The sequence below is a fragment of the Podarcis muralis genome, chromosome 2 (assembly GCF_964188315.1).
Source record: "Podarcis muralis chromosome 2, rPodMur119.hap1.1, whole genome shotgun sequence".
NCBI lineage: Eukaryota > Metazoa > Chordata > Lepidosauria > Squamata > Lacertidae > Podarcis > Podarcis muralis.
Genome location: NC_135656.1, coordinates 36,276,275 through 36,300,833, shown reverse-complemented (window position 1 = coordinate 36,300,833; position 24,559 = coordinate 36,276,275). Strand labels below are relative to the sequence as shown.

At 44.7% G+C, this 24,559-nt stretch overlaps 1 protein-coding gene across 2 annotated transcripts; it reads left to right on the top strand.

The window, feature by feature from the left end:
• The first annotated feature begins 643 nt into the window (after positions 1 to 643).
• Positions 644 to 23,111, top strand: ST6GALNAC1 (ST6 N-acetylgalactosaminide alpha-2,6-sialyltransferase 1). Of its 2 annotated transcripts, none has more exons than XM_077924240.1 (9): positions 644 to 2,494; positions 10,718 to 11,537; positions 12,398 to 12,566; positions 14,905 to 15,076; positions 17,261 to 17,399; positions 18,167 to 18,270; positions 19,341 to 19,430; positions 20,595 to 20,694; positions 21,742 to 23,111. In XM_077924240.1, exons 1-9 carry the CDS (start codon positions 2,379 to 2,381, stop codon positions 21,811 to 21,813), a joined length of 1,782 nt encoding a protein of 593 aa, XP_077780366.1. In that variant the 5' UTR covers positions 644 to 2,378; the 3' UTR covers positions 21,814 to 23,111. The 2 variants fall into 2 exon arrangements, with proteins under 2 accessions (XP_077780366.1, XP_028572858.2); XM_028717025.2 differs by having other exon boundaries at positions 646 to 2,494; positions 21,663 to 23,111.
• Positions 23,112 to 24,559: the final 1,448 nt, after the last annotated feature.

The following is a 24,559-nucleotide window of genomic DNA, read 5'->3' as shown; positions in this document are numbered from 1 at the left end:
TTTTTAAATTTACCATTAGTTCACCCGAAATTTTTGATAATTGGATATTTATAGTTTTTATCTGGCAAAATAAAAGACCCAGAGTAACTTTGAAGACTCTACATAACAATGAAGGAGAAAGGACTAGCTCTCCCATGAATTAGAAAACACTTTGAAGCAGCTATGCTGGCCTATTTAAAAATCAGATTTTACCCAAAAAGATTTTAAATACTGGACCAAATTAATGTTTTGACAAGTCTAAACAATACACTCTGGCATTGCTCACATTTTGATAAGGCTATAAGCCATGCATATGAGCCATGTCTAACACTTTGTATAATAAATACAAGCAAAAAAATAGCCCCAGGTTTAATCACCTCTTACTGTACTGTTTTATAATGCAAACATGGAGGAGGAAGAATTATTAGGAAATCTTTATTTCTGGAAATCATGGTTTCACAGAACTAAGAAAATACTGTATTTTTTGCTCTATAAGACTCACTTTTCCCCTCCTAAAAAGTAAGGGGAAATGTGTGTGCGTCTTATGGAGCGAATGCAGGCTGCGCAGCTATCCCAGAAGCCAGAACAGCAAGAGGGATTGCTGCTTTCACTGCACAGCGATCCCTCTTGCTGTTCTGGCTTCTGGGATTCAGAATATTTTTTTTTCTTGTTTTCCTCCTCCAAAAACTAGGTGCGTCTTGTGGTCTGGTGCGTCTTATAGAGCGAAAAATATGGTAATTTAAGGATGATAATTTATGACATATAATGAAATAATTGTTGAACTGCAAGAACATCCTTAATCCTTTCAATGCCTGCAGCTTAGAACTACTGCTCATACTTTCAACCACAAACTATAGTTTTCTAAAAGGACTTGCTAACTTTAATATCCTGGTGTTGAAAGAATATCCAACACAGATCCTAAGTAAAATCTGTGACACCATCACAAACCTAATGTATTTACCCATCCAAATGAGAAAGAAGAATTAGGTCAGTAAATATGGATAAACTTAGTGTGCCACATAATAGTGTTAGTACAGTGGTACCTCTGGATGCGAATGGGATCCGTTCTGGAGCCCTGTTCACATCCTGAAGCGAATGCAACCCACGTCTGCACGTGTTGCGATTCGCCACTTCTGCGCATGTGTGTGACGTCATTTTGAGCGTCTGTGCATGTGCGAGTGGCAAAACCCAGAAGTAACGCGTTCCATTACTTCCAGTTCGCCGTGGAGCGCAACCCGAAAATGTTCAACCTGAAGCATATTTAACTCGAGGTATGACTGTACAGTGGTACCCCGGGTTACATATGCTTCAGGTTACATACGCTTCAGGTTACAGACTCCACTAACCCAGAAATAGTACCTCAGGTTAAGAACTTTGCTTCAGGATGAGAAGAGAAATCATGCAGTGGTGGCGCGGCGGCAGCAGGAGGCCCCATTAGCTAAAGTGGTGCTTCACGTTAAGAACAGTTTCAGGTTAAGAACGGACCTCCGGAACGAATTAAGTTCTTAACCTGAGGTACCACTGTATAATAAAGATTCTGTGTGAGTGGATGTCTGCATTGATAATTCCCCTTCCTCTCATCTCCACTGCAGCCTCCCCATCCCCAATCTGCTATAGAGGGTCGCCCTGTCCATTTGGTCCCCCTCTCCCTAAATGAATGAAATTCCTTAATGAAAATGCACATTTCTTTACAAATCCTCCAGAAGTGTTACATCTTAGATCTGATGCAGCCTAAACCTATGCATGTTGATTAGAGAAGGGAGTCCCACTGAGTTCAGTGGGGCTTACTGCCAAGTAACTTCAGTACAGGATTATAGCCTTACTGTAGTTCCCCTTCCTTGTGAACACAGCCACTTCTTTCTACACAGAGACAGAGAGAGAAACTAACAGGAAAAGAAGACAGAATGCCTGTGTTGTCTTCAGGTACAGTAGCTGTTTCAGAGAGGAAATTTCGGCAGGTGCAGCTTGTTTTGCAGGAATAAGATAAAGCCACACCTGCCTAAATGTCCTCTTTTTAATTTTTTAAAGGGAACAGAGCCCTGTTCCTTTCGCCATCTGTTCAGGTAATATTTACCTGCAGCAAACAAGCCTTTTTCAAGATGATAATCAAAGAGCACTGTTTATGGGGCTAAGGAAATGTGTGAAACCCACCTGTTTGACTTGCGGGTGTTTCTCTGCTTGCAAATTCTGCCCACAAAATCACTAAGCCAGATATGAGGAAGTAACCCTTCTCTGCCCCTTTGGCAGAAGAATGAGGCTGAGCTGCCCTTGAGCACCTGAATGGAGTGTGTGCCTTGCCTTCAAGGGATATCAGAGGAGCAGATTTGTAGCTTTCGTCAGTCTGCAAAGTACCTGTGGCAAAGAAGGCAGATACTTCCTAGGATGTCTAGTGTGAAACCATGAGATCAATCAGGAGGTGGTGTCCTAGGGGAACCAGGCTGCTTCTCATAGGCTTCTTGTTCCTTGTTCTCTCTTTTGCTGCCTACATTGGCTTTACTGAAAAATATCCATACAGGTAAGAGGAGATCCCTCTCCTTTTCAGATGAACCTCATGTGTTGCTTCCTCTGATAAGCTTAGCTGGTCTTTCCTTATACTGAAATGCATAGTGTATCATACTTACCCATGTAATCTCTCTTATGGACACGTAAAACTATTGCATAATATAAGTTAAGATAATATTTTCTCTGTCAGTGGCTCACTTTTATCTGCAGGGCCATAGCCAGCCATCCTTGCAAAGTCTTGACTGCTATGTTTCCAGGTAGGGCTTCAAATGAATTAAATCAGAAGTGTTGGCTTCATTATAACCAACAGCAACTTTGATACGCCTTTCACATAATCTGTGTCTGTATCTATAAAAGGCTCACCTATCATCACACACAGGTTGAATGAGAACAGCTATTTGTAAACTGAAATACATCAACTCACTTATAATGACTACATTCCTGAAATAATGTCCAAAAGGGGGAGATTTATAGTGAGTTTATGCAGATATAACAGCTCCACATATAATGGAAAATGAACTACTAATTCATTGAGTTAAATGACAAGAAGTCCCTCCCGCCCCCCAGATAAGAATTAAGGAACATGAGGTATCTAAAAATTTAAAGCAAACTACTTCTGCTGTAACTAATAGTAATTGGGGGTGGGGGAAATAGCTGTGCACCTTAATTTTTTCAGACGCTCAGGATTAAACTTGTGTTGCATACCAATGCTTTAAAAAAACTGGCTGAGAAATACAAAAAAGGGTACATACTGGCTGCAGTAAAGCTCTTTTAGTTCTCACTTGGAAACACCCTTTAGCTCTCCCATGGTTAACCCATTTGTGAAGGGTGGCTGAAGAGAATTTTCTGTCCTATGTGGGAGAAGCCTCCTGCTGCTATGAGCACATGAAGACAAATAATGCTTGCTGCCTGGTAGTGGTTGTAGCCCTCAATGCTGCCAAGAAGTGCATGCTACTATTTGAGGCGTGCAGTTTTTCTGTTCCGTTTCCTGGGGTTCCTTCCTCTCCGTTCCCCTTGATTGAAGGGATAGCAAGGAAGCAGCACAATATTCTAGAGCACTGCTGACACTTCTTGCGTCTGTCTATAATGAAAGGACAGAACTAGGGATGTAAGAAGGCAGCAGTTTCCATTCCAATCCATATTCATTGCAGTCAGCACTGTTTCCATTCCACTGCAGCTCAGTTTCTACCAAATATTCCATTAGTGGTTTCACTGTCCTCTTTTTAACATAAATTAGATAGCGCTATTTTTATTGTAATAATATATGTATGTTTTTAATCAATATATTTTTATATTGTTTTAATTCTACTTGTTTTTTAATGGTTGCTTTTTCTTCTATGTTTTTAGCTGCTCTTATTTTATTGGTAAGCTGCCTTAAGTCCCTGTCAAGGGAAAAGGCGCGATATAAATAAATATTGAATAGTAATGATAAATTATATATCTATTTACATAACACAGAGCTGGATTCAACTATATGACTTTTAGGAGACATCTGAAGGCAGCCCTTTAGAGGGGAGTGTTCAATGTTTGAGGTTTTATTGTGCTTTGAATATCTTGTTGGGAGCTGCCAAGAGTGGCTGGGGCAACCCAGTCAGATGGGCTGCGTATAAATAATAAAATTATTCTTGTTATTATAAGTGCTTTTTTCTTTAAAAAAAATGTTTAGGGGTACTCTCAGTTTGACTCAAGAAAATCACCATTTTATAGTTCAAATCGGGGGAAATAAATACAGTAAATGGACAAAAGTACAAAGATTCACAAAATGTTTAGGGGTATGTGTACCCCCAGAAAAAAGCACTGGTTATTATTAACTATTAACTAACCTTTTCTGCTAGTGGAAGCTAGCTTAAGGGCTCCTGTCAGCGCAATAGGGCTTTCCCCCTCTCTCCTCCCCCAACTCTGCTCTGGAAGGTTAGGAGAACCTGAAGAACACTGTGCAGGGAGAGAAAAGGGGAAATCTTTCCCCCTGGAAAGAGGAAATACTTGCGCTGTTGAAATAATTGCCTAGGCATCATTTGCAGATAAAATTATTTTACAGTTTATTGAAAGAATGAAACTGAATTCTAAAATATGTTTTGACCTGGGTGTGGATTAAACAGCTCGATGACAAGGAGGGGGTAGCCTCTGTTTTTTGCTGCAAGCAAAATAGTATGGGCAGTCTTAGGCCCATACTGGGGCTCTCCAGCTCTCCAGATGTTTGGGAGTACAAATCCCATCATTTGTGACCATGGGTCATGCTGACCATGGGTCATGCTGGCCTTGATTATTGCATTTATTTACACCCTGCCTTTTTCTCTGATGGGACTCATGGTGGCTTACAGATAAAAAGTAGAACCACTAAATACATAGGGGGAAACCCATCATTTTTTTTAAAAAAAATGAACACTGATAGATTAAAACTATATACATATATTAAATCTATGAAAAACCACACAAATAATCACAATAAAATCAGAACAGCACTGTTGGAACAGGAAAGATCTATTCACCTGCCGGCAGATGGGCAACGAGGGCAAACATGCGCCAACCTTCACCTACCACAGATGCACAGTAACTAATTTAGAAGAAAATCCACAGCTATTGCCAATAATTGGCAGCCATCTTGTGACTTCTGACAACTCAGAATTGTAAATGCAGACATGACCAAAGGAAACAGCCTTGAAATGGAGAAGAGCAGTCGAACTTTAAATATGAAGGGAGGAAGGTGTTTAGCTTGGTCAATGTAAATAAGTGATCAAAGCGCTTGGAGGGGCCCACCTCTGTCCCACCCCCTGCTGCCCTCTTGCCTCTTAGTGCCCCCTGGGTAATCCCATTGCCCCCCAGGGGGCAGTACCAGCCACCTTGGGAACCACTGAGCTAAAGGGTAAGTACTGCAATTCTCACATGCTTTTGCTAACAAGTGGCCCCATGTGGGGCATGGGGTTGAAAAACTTCCACTTACGTGGTTTCATGGGATAGTTGGGTGTGATCAAGTGAGAGGTGATCAACTGATAATTAACTGACTGGCCTGGCAACCCTATTGTCGTTTCAAAACTGTACTTTCAACCTAAAGCTTTAATCATTACCAGATGTCCAGCACAGTTTAAATCAATAAATCATTCTTTGCGGAGAGGGTTCAAGCCTGTCACTTTTGGAGTACAAGCCATTCCTCCTTTTAATTGCATACCTACAATTATTTACAATGGTATCCCGACTTTCAGGCTGCTGGACTTGGCAGCCATCTGGTGCTCGATCTGCAGAAGGGCTGTGCATACAATTGCATTTACTCAGGCGTGTCCGAGATTTAATTTAGGGTCAGAGTTGTGCATGAGCTTAGACCTTGTGCTGAACATATCAAAAGACAGAGTAACCGTTAAAGTTTATTGAAAAGAGGTGGAAGATAACGCAGAAATGCAAGGCCTCTATATAAATCAAGGGTTGCTCGAGCAGTACATCCTGTGGTGGGTAAAGTTACCATGGGGCATGCTAATAGTTCTCTCTCCTGTGCTGGTCCTTGTGGTCTAGAAGTTATTAGAACAGCATGTTGTTTAGAAGGGATCCCTGTTCCAACTTAGAGCGCCAGTCTCCTCCAAAAGTTCGTGTGGAAGGAAGCTTAATGGTCACTTTCCTAGAAAAGGTTATTCAGAGCCAGCTGGCATGTTGCAGCCCCATGAAGAAACCATAACAAGCGCCACCACTTGCCATTTATATACAGTGGTACCTCGGGTTAAGTACTTAATTCGTGCCAGTGGTCCGTTCTTAACCTGAAACTGTTCTTCACCTGAAGCACCACTTTAGCTAATGGGGCCTCCCGCTGCCGCCCAGCCACCGAAGCACAATTTCTGTTCTTATCCTGAAGCAAAGTTCTTAACCTGAGGTAATATTTCTGGGTTAGCAGAGTCTGTAACCTGAAGCGTATGTAACCTGAAGCGTATGTAACCCGAGGTACTACTGTACTCCAAATTGTGCCACCGGGAAGAGAAAGTCATTGGGGTGAACGGTGCTGGCACTGAATGGAGCCACTGTGAGGCAGGAGCATTCTTCAACTGCTTACATAATTTTTTGGGAAGGAAGGGGGGGCGTGATTTAACATTAAGAACACTTTATACTCTCAACAAAATGAAATAAATAACAAAAACAAATTCTTGAACTTCAAGAGGCATACTGTATTGCCAAGAGAGAAGGGACAACTGAAGCAGGGGATCCGGCAGTCAGTCTTCTTTGTAGCTGTAGGAGGGCAAGGTGACATGGTAGAGGGTGCCTGTTCTCAACATCAGATTCTATCAAACAGTTCTGTTAAATCTCTGCTTCTCTTTATCCCAACCTTCTCAAACAAAAAGCAAAAACTGCCATGGGTGGCTTTTCCCGAACTGCAACATTGAAGTCTTATGATATCATCAAGGCCTCATTCTTACAGAAATGTCATGGAGATACAGATATGTGACAAATGCCCGTGTGATTGCGGTTCAGTGGGAGTTCAGTAATTCTCAGTGACAGAAAGTTTCCCAAGAATAGCCAGCACCACAGCCCCATTAACCACAGACCAGCAGTATTTTACTTGTGCTTTGCTGAATGACGTGGGCACATTGTGTCTTTTTCAGAGCCCCAGCAATTGATGCACAGAAGCATTATTTTGTTTGGGGATGGGATTTCACTTACTTTTTTTTTTAAACAAACCCTCCGGCAATGTGCTATGATGGATTATCTTCTGGCTAGCTGCCGCTCTGCACATTTGTGCCAGCACAACAAACAGTTCCAACCGCATGTAACCTGTGCGATTGCATGCACTAAAGGCAGTGGGGACTGTCTTACAAACATTCAGGACTCCAGCAGATAAGTGCTTGCACCCTTTTTTTTGGGGGGGGGATCTCCTCACCTTGTGCTAGTACACGCCTCACACTCCCCAAGAATTGCACATATGTGTGAATACAGCCACACCTGGGTAAATGAATTTATCTCGCCTCCAGCACCAGCAGAGATACTGGTGCAAGGTGAAAGCATCTTCATTGGCTTGGATAAGAGATGCAGTTACCAGTCCATTAGATGATATTCCCAGCTGTTTCAAGACATTAGCACAGAGCTTTCCAAACTCTGTGTTGTGACACGTTAGTGCGTTGCACAAACACTCCCTACACTCCTCCTGGGGCTGGAAAGGGGCTAGTTTAATCTCTAGTTTGCTAGTAGAATGGAATTACTGTGTTGTGAAATGATGCATGTTCAAAAAGTGTGTCACCAACTTGGAAAGTTTGGGAAGCGCTGCATTAGCAGGACACAAAGAGCCGAGAGCAGTGATATTACTACTTTGCAGCAAGTCCTTTCCCCAAAGGATTATTCCTTTAACCCCATACTCTTTCTTAATGCATTAAACAAGTTGTGCTGCAGCCATGTGGCTTTCATACACAGAATATGGGTTGTTGTTTTCTCAGGAAGCCTGGTAAATAACAGCGTATTGTCAAGGTTGCATTCCTGCCATGGGTTGTATTCGGAACTGCCTTTGAAAACACTTCAGAAGCTTCCGTTAGGGCAGGATACATTTGCCAAAATGTTGATGTGTCCCAGCTTGTTCAGATCACTTCTTGTTGCATAGGTTAAAAAGATCTGTGCTGGTCGCCCGGTTGTTTCTGAGCAGAGTCCAAGTGCTGTTACTTACCTAGAACCTTTAAACTAGGCATAAACAACCTTTTCTTCTTCTCAAGGGCTGTATTCCATTGGGATTGATCTGTTAAGGGCCACACATCCTATGTGTGTGTGTGTTGTGGGGAAAGGTTCACAATGACATGCAGGTGGCTCATTGCTAATTTCATGGGAGCCAGACTCCCAGCTCCCCCCATGCTGCCTAATAATAATAATAATTTATTATTTATACCCCACCCATCTGGCTGGGTTTCCCCTGCTGCTCTGGGCAGCTTCCAGCAGAATATTAAAATACAATGATTCTAGATCCTTATTTCAACATCTGGCTGCAATTGTGGATGGCATGAGAGAAAACCAGCTGATAAGAAGAAGAAAAAATAAAAATGCAATGTCATTTGAAATGGGAATGTTTAAATGGCTAGATGTGATTCCCAGAGAGGAAAAATGCTCAGTAGAGAAGGGAATGGCTAGAACAATCTACACAAGCCCTAAGAAGCCAGAATTGCTGTGTCACATGGGTCATCCTATTTGGGGAAACTGTGCAGCTGTTCCGCCGTGGCGTGGGTTTTTTGTGTGTGGTTATTTTTAAGATTACGTTTCTGAGCTCTGAAAAAAGAAAGAAGATGAACACAGACAACATGGGAGGAGCTTGATTTGTTCGCAATGACATGCAGATGGCTCGTTGCTCTTCCACAGTAAATGCCCAGTTTGGAAGCAGTCTACATGGAAAGAGGGGGAAATACTGTTAAAAGCCAAGGGGAGGGGGGATAAGGAAGAAACAGAACAGGAAGGAAGGGAACCTGATGGCATGGAAGATTGGGACAGCTGCAAGGCAGGGTGGGGGCTGCAGGTTGCTCATCTGTGCCCTACATGGATTGAGACCCAAATATTCCTGTGTCTGCCTACTCTCGTATTCATCTTGCTGTGATATAAAATTATGCCCTTCTTCTAGTGCAAACTCCTTCAGGCTGCCAACTAGGGAGAGGGTGTTCTCCCCAAAAAGACTCCTTTGGCTGGCACCTATGTCACAGTCATCATGGCGGCAGGCAAAGGTTCATTTATTTACCCAGGCATTTTGTGGTTTATCTGTGCACTCTTGGCTTTATGTCTGCGTTTATAGTTTTATTGGAGCTGTATTTCATTTCTGAAACAAAAATGTATTTCATTGGCTTTCAACAGTAACAAAAGAAACATACCATGAAAAAACAACAACACATGAAGTACATATTATTGGGATGCTAGTTACAAAAGGAACAGTAAGGAGCAGGCATAATAGGTTCACGGATTGCTCTCCATAGAGATGTGTGTGTTGTAGCAAGTTGCAATAACTGCTGAATTACGAACTTTTAACATGTTTATCTGGAATCTTGTTTTTTATGAAGGGTGATATATAAATCTTTTAAATTTAAATCACTATCATGACCAATATAGCCGCCTTGCATGTTAGCAGCCTTCCACAGAACCAAACCTATAATGCTATGTTAACAAGGCTATGCACCCACTACTGTTTATCTTGGCTCCAGTGTGCTTCCACTGCTGGTGTTTGAAGATAAGTACACACAACGTTGGGGACGCAGGTGGTGCTGTGGGTTAAACCACAGAGCCTAGGACTTACCGATCAGAAGGTCGGCGGTTCAAATCCGTGCAATGGGGTGAGCTCCCATTGCTCAGTCCCTGCTCCTGCCAACCTAGCAGTTCGAAAGCACGTCAAAGTGCAAGTAGATAAATAGGTACCGCTCCGGCGGGAAGGTAAACGGTGTTTCAGTGTGCTGCTCTGGTTCACCAGAAGCGGCTTAGTCATGCTGGCTACATGACCCAGAAGCTGTACACCGGCTTCCTCGGCCAATAAAGCGAGCTAAGCGCTGCAACCCCGGAGTTGGTCACGACTGGACCTAATGGTCAGGGGTCCCTTTACCTTTACCTTACACAAAATGTTAGTCACAATCCATCTGTATCCTATAGTTTCTTGAGAAACACTCCAGTTGGATGCGTTTTCCCTCAAAGCAGTTTTTGTCTGATTTGAAAATGCAAATCTGAGGTGTGTACAGTCTTTGCGCATACACATGCACTGATGACAGCACATTCGCAGGCGGAAGTTTCTTTGAACAAAAGTTTGGCAGGGGGCGCTACAGGGTGGGGAAACAAATCCGGTATTGCATATTTGGAGAAAACATCCCCACTCGCGCAGTTGTGTAGAACAATGTATAAATGTGATTTGAAATGATCTCACTGCGGTTTATGCCGCCAATGTGTACATAGCCCAAGTGTATTTATACACTTGGCTTTTTTGTCTGAATGTGTTAAAACCCAGCCTCAGGAAGGGCTTACTTGTTATTTGTTTAAATCCATAGAATCTTCCTGTCACCTTTCTACAAATCCAAATATCGGCAGTCCGCTCCTTGGCATCACAGGTGCCTTGGGGGAGAATTAATTATAATGGCTTATTAAAGGTTGTAAACAAGGGGTAGAGAGTTCAAATGTCGCTGGGGTCTCCATAACACGGCTTCCATGATATTGCCAAGTGTAAGCAACTGTCTAGTACACTTCATACAAGTGGAACACAGTGTATAATTTGTATAGTTATCTATTGCAGTAACTATCTCTTTTTTAAACTACCTTTCAGCCAGTTTCCTTACTTCTGCCGTGCTGGAAGCATGCCGCAAACAGACACCCGGCCCGCTACCCCAGAAGTGATGACTGCCAGCAGGGAGACACCAAGGCCTCTCAGTATAATACTTGGCCCAAGTAGCTCCCCATTGGAGCAAGATGCTGTTAAGAGATTGGCAAATGGTGGCAACACCATGGACACCCGAGAGAAGCATGTGGAGGCCACCAGCCCATCAGATTCGACTGAGAAGCAAGCCAGGGAGAGAGGTGTGATAGCAGCCAATCCAAAGCAAGTTGTGGAGAAACTAAGGCCCACAGCCAATGAGAATCAAGCTAAACACAAGACTGTGACAACTGCAGCTGGTCAAAACCATGCTGGAGGTCTGAATGCAACCCCCACGGTGTATAAGAAAAAAAGGGAGAAGCATGTGACATCAACATCCAGTCCAAAGGAAGAGAAAAATAAGTCGGAACACAAAGGAAATGAACGAGCTGAGGCTAAATATGAAGCGCCAGCATCCAATCAAAAGCTGGATGAGGAAAGAGGTGCAAAAACAGCATCCAATCAAAATGCCACACCACGACCCACTGCAAGCCACACCAAGGGGAAAGTTTCCAGAGAAATGGACGTAGCTAAAAAGAACCAGAGTTTAGTTGATTCTCTTTCTGTTGTCGCAGATCACAACGTCTCTATCCCTAGGCCAGGGGCTCAACAAGTCATACATCCAGTTCCTGCATCGACCCCCAAGAAAAGGCTTAAAGCATCTGACTTCAAATCTGAGCCCCATTGGGACTTTGATGACCAGTATCTCCTGGACAATTCAACACCAGCATCAGTGAGTTGGTATAGCGTGACCTGGCCCTAAATGTCCTACAGATACCTTCATTTCATGGTTACACATACAGAATAATACAGAAGTATAGACCTGGCCTGGGCCATTTCAGTTCTCTATAGTCTGGGGCGTAATCCAACAAAAGAGTAGAAGCTGACTCCGCTAGGTGACATTCTCACCTGTTCTCTTCCCACTCTTCTAATCTTGGCTGTAAACTTTTTGGGCATGAGGGTTCCTCCAGGGTTCCTACAGTGTTTTAAACACCTGTTCTGGTTTGAGTTGATGAATATAAATTAATGCACTTTAGACTGCTTATGGTGGCTTGGATTATTGTCCCTACAAAATAAGGTAAATAAATAAATCCATGGGCACAGAGAATTGGCATGAGAAGGGAACAGAAAGTCAAGGTTCCTTCTCTGGTCTAGTTTTCTATACGAAGGAAGGGTATTTTTTTTAGTACAGAGGACCACTTAACATCAGCCTGTATCTGCAATCTCTGACAGGTTTAGCAGCCCAGTGAGATGGTCTAAAACTCTTTTTGACTGTGTACACACCACCCATTTGCAACATATTTATTTTCCCCCTTGCCCAATAATCCTGGGAGTTGTAGTATAGCCCTCACCGAGCTACAGTTCCCAAGATTCGGGGTGTGGATGTGTGCATGCATTCAATGCATGGTGTGTACACAAAAATCATTCAGATAATAGCAGCTCCCTTTGACTGAGACTGTCCAACAGGATTTTGCTAACGTAACTAACAGGATGTGGTTACCGTTCTCAGTGTCAGTTAATATGGTTCTCTAAATATAGTCTCTCAAATAAACACCTCCTGACTTCATTCACCCTTTTTTTGTGTATTTTGAGAGCTGCCCTGATTCTCTGCGGGTCAAGGCTGCCAAGTCTGATTGGCTGAAGGATCTCTTCCTGCCCAACCTCACTCTTTTCATGGACAAGACTCACTTCAGTGACAGCGAATGGGAGCGTCTAGACCATTTTGGCCCACCCTATGGCTTCATGGAGCTGAATTACTCATGTGAGTAACTCTTTGAAGGGGATGACAGAAAGAACCGAGGGTCAAGGGTTCTTCTCTCTGGGACAAGTGCTCACAGGTCTTTCATTGAGAAGACCAACCCTCTTTCAAATTCCCCAGATGAGAACCTGCTCCCTGTCCCCCTGTCATGTGATCTAGGAACAGTCACCATTTCGAGAATTGTGAGGACTTTTGCAGAAACTCAGGTTTAGGGCAAACCTGTTCACTCAGATTTACTGTAAGGCTTACTGTAAAGAACGCAGCAAAACAACATGGGAGGCAGCAGTTATGGGTTACCGGTCTCTGCAGCCACAGCAGGCGCTGTGATTCTCCAGTGGTTAAACTTCACCCCTGGACGCACACTCCATTGTCTATCGAGACAGATAGATGTAAAGAAGCAGGGATTATTTTGCTACAAGGTAGATAGTATCCTCAAATAGAAGCATTTCCCACCTTCAGGACGCTGGTAGCTTGTAAGTTATTTAGATGATGACGATGATGATGAACCAAGAGAGGACATTATTGGATTTTTCACTTCAAGTGCCAAAATGCCTTGAGGTAGCTTTAACAGAAATTGATTGACCAAATGCGAAAGGAAGCATGGTTCCTGCGTCTTCGATGTTTGGGTAGAGGAGGGGAAGTGTAAGTGCACCATGCTGGAATTCCCTCTTGTGCTGAGCTCTTAAAGATGCAGGAGACTCGACTTCCGGTTGGCTCGCCCGATTATGGCGGACAGGAGTTCTTTCGCGGAAAGGGCACCGGCGCTTTGAAAACAGGGGAGAGCCGCTAGAGTGCAGCGGCACCCTGAAAAACCCTCAGATCGAGCATTCTGAGGACCTGGAGTTCCTGCGGGTGCCGGGAACGACTCCCCCGCTCCCCAGTAAGCTCTAAAAAGAGTGCAGAGTGCGAGCGGGGTTGGAGACGGTGGCACTGGGGAATCAATTCGCTTCCTTAAAGATGTAGGAGACTCCCCCCCCCCCGCCATGTCCTCTTTGGGTCTGGCCTCCCTTAGCAGAAGGTGCCTATGCGCTCCAGGTGTGCTTGCGCATTTGGTAAATGAGTGTGGTGAGGAGCATCTTGAGTATCAGTGCAAATGCATCCTTAAAGTAGAAGGCTGTAGAACAGGGTTTCCCAAACTTGGGTCTCCAGCTGCTGTTAGACTACAACTCCCATAATCCCTAGCGAGCCAGACCAGTGGTCAAGGGTGATGGGAATTGTAGCCAAAAACAGCTGGAAACCCAAGTTTGGAAAGCACTGTTATAAAAGGAGACTCCTTCATTGGAAGGGGCTTTTCAGCAGGGCTGGAAGACCTCTGGGCTGCAGAACTAATTAGGTCTGGCACAGGCCCCAATTTGGCCACCGGGCTGCGTCCTCCCAAAAGTCATGCTCACCTGCTGTCATATGTGATGACAGCATAGAGAGAGCAAACCAGCTGGGATCAGCTGCACTTCTGGATTCTCTGTGGGGGACTCCAGCAGAAAGCAGAGAAGAAAGTGAAGCTTTAAGTTAGCACCCAGCTGCTGACAGACACTGACGTCAAGCCAGGGGAAATCCTTTGCGAGGCAATCCCAGCTCCAAGTCAGTGCCTGTCAGCTGACAGGCATAGGGGTGTCAGGTGCTTGACAGGTGAGCAGGCACCTGCTGAAATTGCCTCCTGAGGGTGGGAGAACCCAGGATCTGGCCCAATATATTTACTTAAAAGTATTAAGATTGTCAGGAAGTCTTTCAGGAAGCATTCCAGATAAAGACCAGGGTGAAGAAAGCTTATAATAGGGATCTCCTTTTAGATAAAATTTATGCCAACTTTTACCCAACTGCGGTAAAAAAACCGTAGAAAAAGTTCGGTTTGGCACACACTATTACTCAGCTATATTAAATGGAACCAAAAACAGAGATGCTTCAGAAGTTTGAAAGCTATGTGAACCTCCGTTTGTAAACTGAGCCTGCACAGTTTCTGCTATTGCACATTGGGTATATCAAAAAGCTTGCAGGATTTTTTTATTGTTTGAAAAGGAGTGTAGTGGGCATTGAAATGGGGGGGGGGGAGAGAGCAAGGAATCTAAATGTGCACTAGGCACGCCCTCCCTGCGTACAGATAGCAACAATTCAGCAACTGCCCCGCTGTCTTCTGCAGGTATGGACTTCTTACAAAGCGATGTCTACAAAAGTGAAAATGGCAGCGTTTCAGAGGCCAAGCCTAAGACAACCTGGCAGACTTTAAAGTGCTCTGATTCTGTTCTGTTCCTGTGCCTTACTTCCATCCTACGCCCCAACCAGCTCAGAGATGTGCATGTTTACTGCCTGCCCTTCATACTAAATAAGGACGCCTTTTGTCTTTCAGTGGTAAAACAAGTCATCACCATGCTTCCCCCTAAACCGTACCACCAAATTCTCTTTGCACGCAACAGCAGCCAGACTTCCAGGTGTATCAGATGTGCGGTGGTAGGGAATGGGGGGATACTGAACAACTCCAAAATGGGCCAAGAGATTGACTCCCATGATTACGTGTTCCGGTAAGAGGAACTGCTTTTTCCTATGTTCTTCTTCTGCCTATCTATATATTTAGATGTTTAAAGGTAAAGGGACCCCTGACCATTAGGTCCAGTCGTGGCCGACTCTGGGGTTGCGGTGCTCATCTCGCTTTATTGGCCGAGGGAGCTGGCGTACAGCTTCCGGGTCATGTGGCCAGCATGACTAAGCCGCTTCTGGCGAACCAGAGCAGCACACGGAAACACCGTTTACCTTCCCGCCGGAGCGGTACCTATTTATCTACTTGCACTTTGACGTGCTTTCGAACTGCTAGGTTGGCAGGAGCTGGGACTGAGCAACGGGAGCTCACCCTGTCGCGGGGATTCGAACCGGCAACCTTCTGATCGGCAAGTCCTAGGCTCTGTGGTTTAACCCACAGCGCCACCCGCATCCCAATTTAGAAGTTTAAAGGTAAAGGTAAAGGTACCCCTGCCCGTACGGGCCAGTCTTGCCAGACTCTGGGGTTGTGCGCCCATCTCACTCAAGAGGCCGGGGGCCAGCGCTGTCCGAAGACACTTCCGGGTCACGTGGCCAGCGTGACATTGCTGCTCTGGCGAGCCAGAGCCGCACACGGAAACGCCGTTTACCTTCCCGCTAGAAAGCAGTCCCTATTTATCTACTTGCACCCGGGGGTGCTTTCGAACTGCTAGGTTGGCAGGCGCTGGGACCGAGCAACGGGAGCGCACCCCGCCGCGGGGATTCGAACCACCGACCTTTCGATCGGCAAGTCCTAGGCGCTGAGGCTTTTACCCACAGCGCCACCCGCGTCCCAATTTAGAAGTTTAGTCCTTCCTAAACAAGCAAACGAAAACAGTCTAAGGTAGCTTAACAGTATTGTTAAAACAGTGACGTGTGCACACGTATTTATGTGTGCATATGTGTGTTTGTGTATATCAGAAGTCAACGAAAGCATAATCCATGAAAGTGCCAGAAGGATAAAGCCAGAATTAAAACTGGCATCTCCTCTCAGTACTGAAGGATCGAGATTATCTCCCCTCAACAGTCTGGAGATTGGCAGAAAAGTGCTCTGTAAAGCCAATCTATGACAGAAAGTCAGTCGCAAGGAATGAGCTAACGGATGTCTGTTTTTAAACCTGCACATGCTCGCAGTTTGGGGCAGACAGGATTGGGGGGGGAGCTAAAAAAGTTCTGTTTCTCTTGCCTGCTTGAGTAAGCTTCCTCTTTTTTTGCCTGTATGGGTAATCCTGCAGAAATTGTTTACTGGTCACTATGAAAGGAAGCGTCAGAGAACAAGGAGGGGCTCAGCCTTTGGGAGAGATCCCGCTGCAGCCCCTGCGCAGGTGAATAAATTCTGTCCTTCCTCAGAAAGAACCCGTGTCTGTCATTATTGACTGGGAGAAATCCTGCAACAGTACCACAAAGCCTTCTTGGTCATCTACTAAAAACCAATGTTATAAGCCAAAATTACACACACACGCATATGTGTATATGTGTGTGTGTGTGTGCACGCACGCACGCACGAACGTATGCGCGCCAAGGTGAACTTCCATCAATAATTTGTTGAGTGAAAGAATGTCCTTTGAAAGTGCTTTCAAATGTAGGGATAGCTGGGGCATCTTAAGGTAGGGAATCTTCTGATGGTGATGAGAGGGATGCTTCACACAGGAGAAGGCGATCCTAGGGACAGGGCCAATTCACCAACACTGCTGTTTATTTTCCAGGTAGTCTGAGAAATCTGAAACTGATGGTCCTAAACCAAATATTATGCACACAAAATGACCTTTTCTCTCTCATTCTTCGGAGCCAACATCGTTGACAACCTTTTTTAAAATTAAAAGTTATGGGGGATTCCCACACCTTATATACTGTATAATTTATTGCTTGTGTCTACATATAAATTCCATGCCAGGGTATTTGGAGTCTTCTCCAAATGTCAGGATGTTAACAGCTATCCATTATACACCAACCTTGTGCATATGTGCAAAGATCATGGTTCCGATTAAGTTTCATTGTTCTGGCTTATAGAAAATTGAAATCACCTAGATATCTTTAACCTTTGGAGCTCCCTTCATCTAGAAACTTGCCCAAGCCACTTATTTTGTATCACATATTGAAAACCACCTACCCCAGCAGCACATTGTGAAATCCAGTAATGAGAGGCGGCTGCAAGGCTAACTTTGCAATGTTATATGGTCACTTTTGGCCAGGGTGAGTGGGGCCGTGGTCAAAGGTTTTGAGGAAGACGTTGGAACAAGAACATCCTTCTACGGATTCACAGCCTACTCCTTAGTGTCTTCTGTCTCAATTCTGGGAAATCGTGGATTCAAGAAGATCCCCGTGGGAAAGGTAACGCAGATTATGGCATATTGGATGTTTTCTCCCATGTGGGACAGCTAGTGGGGTTTTTAGAGAGGGGTCATTTAGATGAGAAAAATGGTGAAGGGGGAAAGGTTTATTCCCCACCCTCCAAGCTCCACATTAATATCCAAGCACTGGTTCCTCAGTCTGTGACCACTTAGTATCTATTGACATTAGGCTTGACAATAGATGAGCCTTTAACCCTAGTCCCAGCGTGTGTTTTATGTTGCAGAACAGCAGACCAGTCACTAAAGTGTCCAGCTCAGTTCTCCACAGAGGTAGAGCTAGCTGCTCCTGCACCCAGAGCGGCACACATGCTGTGCACCCAGGGGCAGGGCTAGCCATGGGGGGGAAAGTGTCCTGGGGGGACGGCACAGCAATGTCACCTCCCTCAGGGATGATACCCGGGGTGGGCCGCACCCACTGCACCCCCCTTCCTCCGCCAGTGGAACTTCTTGGGAGAGCCACACAGTACCTAGTTTATGCTGACCCTGAATAATCTGGGTTGTCTCTGGATTTTTAAATCAGCACTCCAAATTTTGCAGAGCATTCCATTTTCTGTCGTTTTGCCTCTCTTGTTCCACTGAGGTTGGCCGTGCCTCATTTACATAAATTATTCAGAATGAGGTCTGGATCAGAATTTGGATTTTGTTTGGCCAGCACAGAATGCCTACCCATTCATTAGCTGTGCTCTGGCAGCGCTTATGCTCCATCTGCTGCAACCCCTACCAGCGTATGTGTGGCTTGTTTCCTAGGAGATCAAGTACCTTCATTTCCTGGAAGGGCCAAGAGATTACGAATGGCTGAAAGCTCTTCTGCTGAACACGAGAGTCAGGAAGGGATTTTTGGATGGCTATGGGTAAGAGAAGCAGATTTCCCCCTTTTTTGTTTCTCAGTCCATTTCAGGACAATGTTCCTTAAGAGTTTGGCCATTTTAGTTTGCATTTGCAGAAGACCATGGGCAGAGCCACACCATTCATTTAAAGTACATTCAAATTTCCATGTGGCAGTCAACAAATAAGGTATCACTCCCTTCTGTTTAATACTACAGTTGACTTCTTCAAATATGGATAGTGAAAACAATTCCAGAGTTAAAGCACTGGATTCTCCTGCTATTTTAACAAGTACAGTGGAACCTCGGTTATCAAATGTAATCCGTTCCAGAAGACTGTTCAAATTCCGAAACGTTCAACAACTGAGGCACAATTGCTGGTCGGCAAAATCCATTGAAAAAATGGAGAAACATGCCTTGGAAGCCATTCAATTTCCGAGGCGCGTTCGAAAATGGAAGCATTCTCTTCCGGGTTGATGGCATTCGAAAGCTGAAATTTTGACTTCCAAAGCGTTTGACAACCGAGGTTCCACTGTAGTTGGTGAATCTTCAACCAGAACTCCTGTGTATGTGGGAATGCCCACCAAAGATTGTACTATGTGCTCTTGCAGGTACAGCCATGTCAACATAAAGGCTTGATGGAGGACATCATATGCCACATGATCCCTCCAGGAAGACCTGACGGGCTGGAATATTGTCAGCAAAGAGTCCCATGCTACTGTGAATGAGCACAGGGCTTTTCTTTAGCAGCATTTGAACTCAGTGAGAAGAGAGCCTTTGGTCTCCTCATTCAATTTCTGTGGTAAACGCAACATCCTTTCCCCATCCCTTGATGACGCTTCATTTCTCCCCCTTGCCCTTTTAAAAGCCACGTCCTCCTCGCCTCCTTTCCTTTTTTTGGCAGCGCTTTTGCTTTGTTTCAAACAGCCGAAATAAAGATCATTTGAAAGTTCATTTCCCATAAGGTTCTTAGGCACACCCTGAAAAATGGTGGCTGCCAACCACATCACCTCACTCATAGGAGAAGTGGCCAAACTAGTTCTTGCTTGAATGGCACATGCTTGGCCTGAAAGGTTTTTTTCTGTTTCCTTTCCCAGGCCATACCCTCGGGATAAATTTGGTAGCAATTTCACCCTGGATAACTACTTTGTCATTCATCCCGATTTTCTCAGATACATGAAAAACAGGTATGTGGTATGTAAAGTTAACTTGAATGATAAGGGATGCTCTGGGCTAGGTAAAGGTAAAGGGACCCCTGACCATTAGGTCCAGTCGTGGCCGACTCTGGGGTTGCGGCGCTCATCTCGCTTTACTGGCTGAAGGAGCCAGCTTACAGCTTCTGGGTCATGTGGCCAGCCGTTTTTGGCGAACCAGAGCAGCGCACAGAAACGTCGTTTATCTACTTGCACTTTGATGTGCTTTCGAACTGCTAGGTTGGCAAGAGCAGGGACCGAGCAATGGGAACTCACCCCGTCGCGGGGATTCAAACCCCCGACCTTCTGATCAGCAAGCCCTAGGCTCTGTGACTAGCAGGGTCCAAATAAACAGGCTTGTCAGCTCCAGTAAGGGGATAGGGCTCCTTGTCCTGGCATGATGATGTCATCATTTATGAACAAGAACAGCTGCCACTGCCTTCAATGGTAGTTAGAGAAGCTGTACCCACTGACAGTTGGGGCTTTTTTCAGCCAGAACTCACTGGTACCGAGTCCCGGCACCTCTTGGGGAGGCGTTCATGGTGAGTTCCGGCACCTCTTTTTCTAGAAACATAGCACTGGATTTCTTCTGCACAGTTCTTAAAAACACAGGGCCCTTTGACCGAACGGAAGATGGCAACTTTTACAAATGAGGAGCATCCATTGTTAGGTTGGCTTTACAGTGGTACCTCAGGTTACATACGCTTCAGGTTACATACGCTTCAGGTTACATACACTTCAGGTTACATACACTTCAGATTACAGACTCCACTAACTAATAGTGGAGGTTAAGAACTTTGCTTCAGGATGAGAACAGAAATCGTGCTCCAGCGGCGCGGCGGCAGCAGGAGGCTCCATTAGCTAAAGTGGTGCTTCAGGTTAAGAGCAGTTTCAGGTTAAGAACGGACCTCCGGAACGAATTAAGTACTTAACCCAAGGTACCACTGTATTGCTACATTTTTAAAAATGCCACTTCTTTTACCTGCCTAAGCGGCCATCAGAAATTACAGGATGTGCTCCCACAATCAAATAAGGATGTAATACAAGCCCTCTGTGCCCACAAAGCATCTCCAGCTAGCTTATTTACCTTTGTATCCTGTTGATAAAACTCAAAAAGAAACATTTTTTTTTTTAAAAAAATAATATCTCATACTTCAGGTTTCTAAGATCCAAAAGTCTAGACAAATCCTACTGGCAGATCTATAGACCCACCACAGGTGCCTTCCTCCTTCTAACTGCACTCCATCTGTGTGACCAGGTAAGAACTCAAAGGCGCCTCAAAGGTTGCTTCCTGACAATCTGTCTGTTGAATCTTCCTCCTGATTTGTTTGCACAAAGTTTACAGGGCGGTTAGATCACGCCGGCTATTTGCTGAGCATTTGTTCTGATTTATTTGCGGGGAGCTTATACAATGTGGCATTCAACAAAGAAGTTCAGTTTGCGGAGTGGGGGAGCGAGTTTGTTGCACAAGAGCTAGAAATTAATTTCGAAACTTGACTGTGGCTGAATCCCACCCTCAAAAATCAGTGGCGGTCTAGAAGTGCCCCGAGGTGATAATCTGAGCTGCAAGGGCTGCAGACACACAGCGGGCAGGACCGTCAACAAGGAATTCTGCTTGCGCTGTGGGGCTTCCTCCCCTTTTCATCTTCCATGCCCCCTCCCAATTGGCTAGGGGTGGTCTGGAGAACCCCAGGGACAACATGTGGGGCACGGGAGCAAGGCAAGTGGGGATTGTTCTCTCTAGCACGCTGATGGAACAATCACATTAGTGTGACATTTAATTCCTCCCCATATCTCGGGAATGTTAGGGATGCTGTCAATGGACAGGGTTGTATCAGCTGAGGGTGGTGAGGCTGAACCCCTTTCTCCCTTACTTCTCCCCAGTCTAAATCCTGCCCTGCCAAAACCTCTCTGACACACACACACACTTCAGTGACGAATAACAGCTTTGGATGGAGATTGCTTTAGGTTAAGGAAAGGGCAAGGGAAGAAAAGGTTTGAGCATCCTTTCGGCCCATGCATTATTTCCCCAGCCTTCAAAACTGCCCCCTGGGGCTGCTAATAATTTTGCAGGAGACCCTAGTCACCATGGATCTTCCACAGCACATCTCTGTGTGGGCCACATTATTATTATTATTATTATTATTATTATTATTATTATTATTATTGTTATATAGCCCTCCTTTATCCTGTAGCTCCCCAATCATGGCTCTTGGCTTTCCACAGGTAAGTGCTTACGGATACATCACCGAAGGCTACCAAAAGTATTCAGATCATTATTATGACCAGAAATGGCACCGCTTAGTCTTTTATAGCAACCATGACTTTGATTTGGAACGGAGGACATGGAAGAAACTTCACGACTCGGGCATCATGAAGCTGTACCAGCGATCCTGAGCGAGATGAAAAGGGAGCCCTGGCTGATGGCAAATTTTGGAAGCTGAGATGGATCTGAGCCATATTTTCTATTATCATTTTGGTAGAGCGGGTCCTTGCCAACTAAAGACTTGGTCCTTGCAACAACAAATACCCGTTCCGCTGCACATGCAGTTTTGTTGGTTGCAGAACAAAACAAAAGACTAAAAGGATATTACTGCTTGAAAACATTTTGATGGGGTTAATTATTCCCTGAGAATCCACTGTGAGTATGATGAGCCGGGTTGGCCACTGCTACCTGTGTTGGCTGGAAGGGGTCTCAGACAGCATTTCCGCTGTACTCTCTGGTCCATTTTACTCCTTCCTGGTTTCAGTTCTCCACCAGTCAGTCTCTACTACAGTAGCTTAAACATTTGATTTACATCAGTGAAGAGCAAAGCTCAACAATCAGCCCTTGCTTTTTCCTCTGTGTGTGTGTTGTCAACATGTCTTGATGCATTTGCCATCGCTTTGGTGAAGCCTATTTTCTCATTAGATGTTTTCCCATTAGATGTGCTCTGTCTCTGCTCTGGGAGACGATCCTGGGGCTTTAAGTTCTCAGTAGGGTCGCAAGGACTCATTGTTTCTCGGCTCTGGAATCCAAGCTGTGCCACATTGCTCCAGGTTGCTAGGTGACCATCTCCATGCTGGCATTCTTCAAAGCTGAATAGGACCCTTTTCAATTCCCAAGAAGTTTTTGAAGTTTCTCTCTCCAGAGGCCCTTTCTCTCTTGCACTTCTCTGTTGTGGAAAGGAGATTACCTTCCAACTCCTTCATATCAGCAGGAGGTGATGGAAAATTCTCCCTTGACAACAAAGTCAGCTGCAAATCCAAGAAAAATCAAGGGCACAGAGACATGGACAAAGATCAACTGTCTGCATGACCGGAGCTGATTGCACCCCTGTCTTGCTTTTTTCCTACAAGACCATAGAACTGGTTTGGGATTAATCATTGTAGCCTTACTGGAGGAAAAATCCTGATCTCTTAGGATCCAGAAAACAGAAGGTTAAGATGCTGAATTTCCTTTAAGTTCAGGCTGGAGGGTGGATCCATTCTGCCTCTTTAGATAGATAGATATTGACACTGTTTTTTATTTTATTTTTACAAAGCAGCTGATTGGTTTAACAGAGTTGTTAAAAATATAGTGTAAAGATACTATCAAATATTTTTTTCTGATTTATGAAAGGCCAGAGTAGATGTGATGCTTGTGATAAAAGAGGGAGAGAAGCAAGGAAAGAAAATAAAAGTGAAGAAAGTGAAGTACTTTTTTATTGCTGGGTTGTCCAGTTGTACTGGAAATCTACTTGTACACGTATGCATTCCTATGCCCACTCTATTGCTCTTGGCGTCCGTTGCTACATAGTTTGCTCTTATCCGAAAGTACTACCATGTACTTGTTTCTCGAGTGGTATTTCTTAACCAGTGTTATAAGTAGTTAAAGTTGCATTTCTCACCTGGCAGTAAGCCTCAATGAACTCAATGGAACTTTCTTCTGAACACACCTGCGTAGGATTGCAGTGTAAGGTAAGAATTACAAGACAAACTTTTCAGGAGCTGGCAGAGGCAGTTAATATCACAATATAAAAATAGTGCAGAGTTTTTAAAAAACAGGCCTATGTTTACACTTACACCTTATTAAATGCAATACTCAGAAAAAGTCCTACTGAGCTTACTTCCTAGCACTGCAGCCTGAATGCTTTTGCTTATACAAGAACGTGATCAGAATGGATGTAAATATAAAAATACCTAGGTTAGCCAGCACAGGAATGGGTGTCTTGACCAGGAGAGGGCAGGGAAACGTTCTTTTTGCATTTGCAGAGCTTTGCAAAGGGTTTCATCTTTGAATCATTCCTCTAAGACATCTCCTTTCCAAAGGCAGGATACTGGCTAGTTCTGACTTTTCACCTATTCCGCTATGACCCTTACAATGAACAAGTCATTAGTGAAATGCCCATCATCAATATGGCAGGGAGTTTGTTTGTCAAAGAAGGTTATATATTCCACAAAACCTACCCATCCAGAGAATGCATACACTGCATGCCCTCAGACACACACGTGAGGTGAACCATAGTGATAGAGGAAAGAGTTTTCCCCATTCAAGTGGGGGGACTAAACTTTCTTCCACCTCTCTGGTGCGGACGCCAATGTATGGGCTGAAGGCAGTGGCGTAGCGTGGGTTGTCAGCACCTGGGGCAAGGCAAGTAATTTGCACCCCCTAACCCGTGGATTTGCGCCCCCCTAACCCGTGGATTTGCGCCCCCTAACCTGTGGATTTGCCCTAACCCCAGATGTTGCGCCTGGTGCGGCCGGCCCCCCCTGCACCCCCCACGCTACGCCACTGGCTGAAGGTGTCCCAAGAACATGCGCAAGAATGTGCATGTTCTCCCTGCATAATTGTAATGCTGCTTTGGTCCATCAGGTGGCAGCATCTCTTTAGGTTGCCATATGATTTATTGACAGCAAAGCTCAAAGTAATGCGTTCTGTGTGAGGCTGCCCTTAGGGACCAGTCTGAAAGCCTCAGCAGCTCCAAAAGGCAGGGGCTAAGGTACTGAGCCAGGCATCCTATCATGTAGCTGTTATACCACTCTTAAACCTGGCCAGGTTTAAGGTTTTAGTTTTGCACTGCAAAGCCCTGAACTAGTGACCAGCTTACTCAAAGGAGTGCCTTTGTCAGTCTGCCCAGTCACTAAGATTGTTGGATGAATCC

Coding starts and splice junctions, on each gene's coding strand:
- ST6GALNAC1 (XM_028717025.2), top strand. CDS start 2,379: ATGAGATCAATCAGGAGGTGGTGTCCTAGGGGAACCAGGCTGCTTCTC. Junction 12,567..14,904: donor CATGGAGCTGAATTACTCAT/GTGAGTAACTCT, acceptor TTTGTCTTTCAG/TGGTAAAACAAGTCATCACC. Junction 15,077..17,260: donor TCCCATGATTACGTGTTCCG/GTAAGAGGAACT, acceptor ACTTTTGGCCAG/GGTGAGTGGGGCCGTGGTCA.